General features: G+C 33.4%; 2 protein-coding genes across 2 annotated transcripts in view; one reads left to right on the plus strand and one right to left on the minus strand.

Moving 5' to 3' along the window:
- LOC123530323 (uncharacterized) overlaps positions 1-2,805 on the minus strand; it is a 50,471-nt gene extending 47,666 nt beyond the window's left edge. Inside the window, exons 1-2 of the mRNA XM_045311094.2 lie at positions 2,769-2,805; positions 2,438-2,562 (exon numbers count right to left, since the gene is read on the minus strand). Coding sequence (XP_045167029.2) covers positions 2,438-2,562; positions 2,769-2,805 — 162 coding nt within the window. The remainder of the gene's footprint in view (positions 1-2,437; positions 2,563-2,768) is intronic.
- A 490-nt stretch (positions 2,806-3,295) lies between these two features.
- On the plus strand, positions 3,296-5,749 carry LOC123528441 (complement C1q-like protein 4). Its single transcript, XM_045308150.2, has 2 exons — positions 3,296-3,451; positions 4,050-5,749. Exons 1-2 carry the CDS (start codon positions 3,364-3,366, stop codon positions 4,439-4,441), a joined length of 480 nt encoding a protein of 159 aa, XP_045164085.2. The 5' UTR covers positions 3,296-3,363; the 3' UTR covers positions 4,442-5,749.
- The last annotated feature ends 251 nt before the right edge of the window (positions 5,750-6,000 follow it).

Consider the following 6,000-nt stretch of genomic DNA (forward strand, 5'->3'; position numbering starts at 1 on the left):
AATGATTTAAGGCTATACTGCGTGACCTCACTGTTTCATTTCTGTGTATTAAATATAAAACATTGTTGCAATCGGCCTTTCGCGTACAGTCCTTGACGCAGTGCCCCAAAAAGAAATAGATACCTGACTTTTAAGTTCCGCCATTTAGGTGACGGCAAGTCAAATTTTTCAGAGACAAATAATCCAAAATAAATTAAAAATAAATATCTCCAAATAAACTTGAAGGATGTCTTGAAACTAAACCTACCGGAAAATACTTAGTTGCAAAAAATGTGTGTTGACTATAACAACCAGTCGTAAAAATTGAAAAGGGTCAGAACCTGAAAAAAATCTTCTCTTTTTTGAAAGAGCGCAGTATCGGAGAAGTTACCTCCCCTTACGGTCCGTCCACAGACTGAAATGAAATGAAAGCGATAATTACGCAACGGGTTGGACTACGGAGAAGTGAACCATTCAATATGACCGAAAAATATATCTGCTTTAACGATCCATGTTTTTATGATGGATTTACTTTTCAAACTGAATCAATGATAAAAAAATCTAAACAAATGCAACATCATACTTGAAAAAAAGATTTCCACTTGGTTCTCTTGATGATGTTGAAATACTTGCAGCGTTTACTCCACTTTTTATTTACTTTAGCATTTGTACTGTTCTCAAATTGAGGAAAAGGTCTCTTGAAAGCATAGCATTCAACCAATCAAAATTGAAATGATTAGCTTCATAGATTTATCTAACCTTGCTAAAATGTCAATGTACTCTCAAACTTACCTGTTAAATACACTGCTGTGCATTTTCATAGACAAAGCTCCTTCAGCACAGATAAAGTTTAGATAGAAAAACATCTATCTTAAGATGTCGTTTTTGCAGTACTGCAATTGTTACTTTAAATTTATCTAAGGGAATTAGTTAGGTAATTTGAAAAGTTAGCATTTCAAAACACTACAATAAATGCCTTAGTATTATTTTAGTAACATGTTACTTGATAACTGATTTTCTTCATATTTAAACGGAAATTGGCATAATTAATCACCAGCCGTCGGCGTTTTAATATCAAAGGCGATAATCCTTTCAAGAAGTATCATTTTCACTTGCAAATCATACAAATGTTGTTGCAATACAAAACCACAAACACTAATGTAATATACATATATTGGAATAAAATGTATCAATGAAATGAAATGAATATCTGAAACTTAAAACTGACAAATTAGAAATTCTGTTGGGTGTGTTGAAATGAAACTTCTCCTACATGTATCTCTATGCTGGACAAAGGTTAAAAATATATATGGGACCAGTACAAATAATGTAAGGATAACTGTAAATAGATATAGCTCAATAGCCTTAGTAAGAAAATTGCCCAGGTATATCAATGCCAAGCTTGGAATTCTATAGGTTGGGAACACAACAATGATATTTAAGCATTTTGAAATTTATTTACATTGTATTATTAAAGCAAAGTTGGGAATGCATACGGAACCATATTGAAATAACCCTCAGTCTAGAGGTAGATTATGGTAAAATAGAGAAAAACAAAGATCAGAATAGCAATGTTGCAAGAACGTAGCAGCTCTAACACAAAACTTACAGCAGTGTGTTTCTGTCCACGCGTTTTAGATGATAGCAATAAATATTTACAAAGACTGCAAAGCAAAGCAATACTGTAAATTATTAAAACGAGACATTTATTGCGCAAGATATACTTCAGGTTTGGTAATTCGGATTAAGTACTATTCCTATGGCAACAAATTGTGCCCCTTAAAAGGGACTTTATGTTGAGCCTTTCTCCGGATATACAGAGACATTATTACTGCATAATTACTGCTTTCCAGTTAATTTTCTTAGAATTCGTTGTTTCACTCAATATATTTAGTTTTATATTTGGAATTCCAATTAAAGTAAAAATTCGGATACTATTGCTTACTGTTTGGAGTTATATCTCAATATATCTAATTAATTGATACATTGTCAGATTGATGATACTAGTAAGAGATATGATTTGTGTTTTAGTATTGTAAATTTTCCTGATCTAGATGTGTATGTACCCCGCTCAACATATAATGGGATCCATATTTCTCAAATATTTAGATTCTCTAGCTAAATAATCAACATATAAATAAATTATTACTAAAAGTCTACTTCAACAGGAATACCGCTATTATATAATACCTTACCATTTTACTAAATATTACTATCGGAACTCAAATTTTGTTTTCAAATATCACAGTAATCCGGATATACTTCTTTGATATTAAAACCTGATTTTTATAGGGATAGTATTTACAAACTTCGTAAGATGCTGGGTCATGGAAACTTTGCAAATAGCTTTTTGTGAGATTACGAAACATTTTTAAAAGAGGTTATGAACTGTTTATTTCTAGACACACCCACCTGGTGTTGGGTGTTCAAGCATTTTGCAGTTGAGAGCAACACTTACCTCTTTGAGTCTGATCGTACAGGTGAAAGATTCCAAGACAGGTATTTCTAAAAGTCCACTGGGAATGAGATTCTGGCCTGTTTCTTCAACCTCTTTATTGTGTATATCTCTGGTTGCTCTGATTTCTACAAAGGCAATGAGTACATGTGTATATGTTTTTTACCCTGGAGATTTTGTTATCAGGCAAGTAAATATTTCTGTTGTAAAGCAGTGTAACTAAAGAGTTGACTGCGCATATATTTTAATCTGATATATATTAAGGTTGAATATATATCTTAAAAATAGTAAATAGTCCTAAAGCTTGTTTCAGTATTTACATTTAAGGACATGCGGAAACATTGTGGCTGAACATAGTGCTGGTGTTCCATGATGAATAAAATATTCTTTGGACTGTTTCTACTGCCAATATATCTGACTGGAAATGGAGTTTGCTTTTTGATGAATACAACTCATGAAGCAGGAACTTTTTACGGATACCAAACTCTTGTCGGATTGATTATGGACGAGAAAATGGTTAGACACCAGCTAGAGGACAGGCTAAACCACATGGAACAGTCTTATTTGGAAATAACTAAAGAGTTGCAGAAAGACAGGAATAATAGGCAACAACTAATAGATGAAAATTCAAGACTTAATCTAAAAGTGATGAATCTTACTTCCGGTCAGAATAAACTTGAATCAAAACTAGAGAAGCTGTATTCAGATTACAACTTACTAAAGGTTGAGTTTGACAATCTTACTGTTGCTAATCAAAAGTTGAATGAAGACACCAGCCACTTGACAAGTATGCAAGAAACTCTGGAAAAGAATGTCTATAATCTGACAAAGAAAGAAGAGCTGCTTTCTAACAAGTACTTGAACAATATCTATCAGTGGCAAGTCATAACCAAGATACTTTTGTTAATAAGTCATCTTTAGCAGCGGAGATGGACAAACTTCTCCGTCAGTTGCATGACATGAAGAGTAACTTATCATCTTTGATAATCAACAACAGGCGGCAAATCAGTGATAATGGTAAGTTCCGTGGAAATTGGAAAATACATGTACTTTTCCAAAATATCTGTGTCATATGTTCATTAGACAGTTTCTTTGGTATTTGCGAACAAAACTCAGACAGCAGTATAGATAAACATACTTTAGACATACTTTAAAGCAATTAGACCATGTATATTATTGACCTAAGTACTAGAAGAATTAAATATACTATGTGAATTGTCTGTAGGAGTGGACATAATTTCTTTAACATCACTCATTCATATATTTCCATGGAAACGTGTGTAACATTTACTTTCTTATCCAGTTTCCACGTTAGCTGTTTTACTCAGGCCGAGTAATTCAAAATTCCTACTTGAGTCTTACCTGTGTGGGGCTGAGTCTCGTCATGGGCCAAATTAATGTAATGGTGGGAAGCCGTTCAATTCGTTTGTAGAACGCTAGTGATTCTACTGCAGTACCTAATCGTGCAAAAGGGGATTTTCCATTACAGTTTGAAAATAGCTATACGAGTTATGGAAGACATGAATAATGTCAGTGTCACAGTAAACCGAGTCAAAACTTTGAAAATTTCATACAGTATGTGCCATACCTAACCCTGTTTATTCTATATTTTCAGGTATTCAACTAGGTTTTTCTCTTCAAAATGTCAATAAGTCAACAAGTTCACATCCTTTGAAATTTACAACTGTCCGATTCAATAGTGGAAATATGTTCAACATGTCGAGCGGAAAGTTTGTTTGCAAACGAGCTGGTCTTTACTTCTTCAGCACCACAATAGTGCGAGAGCCTGGCATTACCCAGTCATACTGCAGCATTGTTGTAAATCATGTTAATCTGCAGACGACTGTCGGATATGGAAGCAGTACTACTGGCTACTCTTCAGGTTCTACAGTTCTTGTTTATCATCTTAATATAGGGGATAGGGTCTTTGTAGACGATTGCTATGGTGCCGACCATATTGCCTGGACATCCAGTTTCAGTGGTTTCCTTATTGTACCAGACCAGTGATACGCTTTTTAACAAAAATAATTACATTGTTTAACAGAAATAATTAAACTGTTCGAATACTCGTATATAAAGGTATAATTCATTAATAAGCAGATTAGCGATAGTGTTTAACGTTTTTCCCTTTTTCGACACAACCGTCTTGTTCTGGTGCGTGTTCTAGTTTGGTTTAGTTTTTGAAACCAGAAAACAATTCAGGTTTTTCTCTGTTTTAAATGTATCTTGTTTCTATATGCCTTTATTTAAGCCCGAATAAATATTGGTTTTATTGTTATTACTGAATACAGCACAACGCACACTGTGCAATATTTATTTTCTTAATCAACTGAATACAAGTATTTTATTTCATACTCTTCATAGTCCCCGTTAAGTTACAATGGTACCTGAAACGTCAATATTTTTCCATATACTGACGCCTGAATTTCATATCGGGTGCATGACATCATTTAATGTATTATCAATCTTAATCAGGCTATTGAACAAATTCATAATGTTAACATTACATTTATACGTGTAGATACGTATGTAATAAAAAGAATATAACCTTTGCATCGGGAAATATGCACTCGTTCTTTAACAGACAAATATTGCGCTCCCAAAGCCGTGCAATATGTCCGCTGCAGAACTCGTGCATATTTCCCGATACAAAGCTAATAACCTATAATTATTAGACGTGACCATGTCATGTCAGGTTTCATCAAAAGTGTCGAAAAGTCTTTTTTAGCGCTTAAGTTAAGCATAAGATTTTTTTTTGGTTCTTATCATCTGCTCAGAAGAATAGACCGCTCGTTTATATGTACTTAAACGATTTCTTACAAAACCAATTTGAAGACTATATTTGTTGTGGTGAAAGATCTAAATTGTTAAATTGAATATGCATTTTACTGATATTTTACGATCGATCATGAGCAAACACACAACGTATTATGTTCACGAAAAGACACATAGTTTTATTTTGATATTTTACCGAAATTAAACACATCTTTTTATTTGCATGAATTTAGAATGTGGTTCACCTAAAATCACTCGGAGAATAACTGTACGGAACATTGACTCAGTTTTGTTATATTTTCTGGTCAAGACCATTCATCTTTTTATTAAATTACTATAATAGAGATCCGCTTAAGCCGGTGCTATGGGGCGTGAGGGTAGTTGCATATTTCATTAGCTCTCATGAACAGACTTAATTCAACCGAGTCTGCTGTACATGTTATGCTGCATGGTTGCCTTCAATGCTTCCAAAGGATCTTTTCATACAATTTATTTATATTAGTTATAGCATTCCTTCCTCATAGTCAGGCACCATACGTTCTTTGAAAACGAGCGTTCTATTTTTGACAAAATTAAAGACAACTTTATTTCAATATGTCCAGAATAGCTCAAAGCAATAGAAGTTTAATTCAGGTTTTATTTTAATATTCTTCCTATTCGTTCCGTGTTCATTGTAGAATAATTATGTTCAACAAATTTATATGAATTGCTTGAGCACTTCATGAAATTTCCGATCAAATGTGTTCAGTCATTTTGCATGAAAAAATAAATTCAGTTCTAATATCACACCA

This window comes from Mercenaria mercenaria, chromosome 13, assembly GCF_021730395.1.
Source record: "Mercenaria mercenaria strain notata chromosome 13, MADL_Memer_1, whole genome shotgun sequence".
In the NCBI taxonomy this organism is placed as follows: domain Eukaryota; kingdom Metazoa; phylum Mollusca; class Bivalvia; order Venerida; family Veneridae; genus Mercenaria; species Mercenaria mercenaria.

Coding starts and splice junctions, on each gene's coding strand:
- LOC123528441 (XM_045308150.2), top strand. CDS start 3,364: ATGGACAAACTTCTCCGTCAGTTGCATGACATGAAGAGTAACTTATCA. Junction 3,452..4,049: donor GCGGCAAATCAGTGATAATG/GTAAGTTCCGTG, acceptor CTATATTTTCAG/GTATTCAACTAGGTTTTTCT.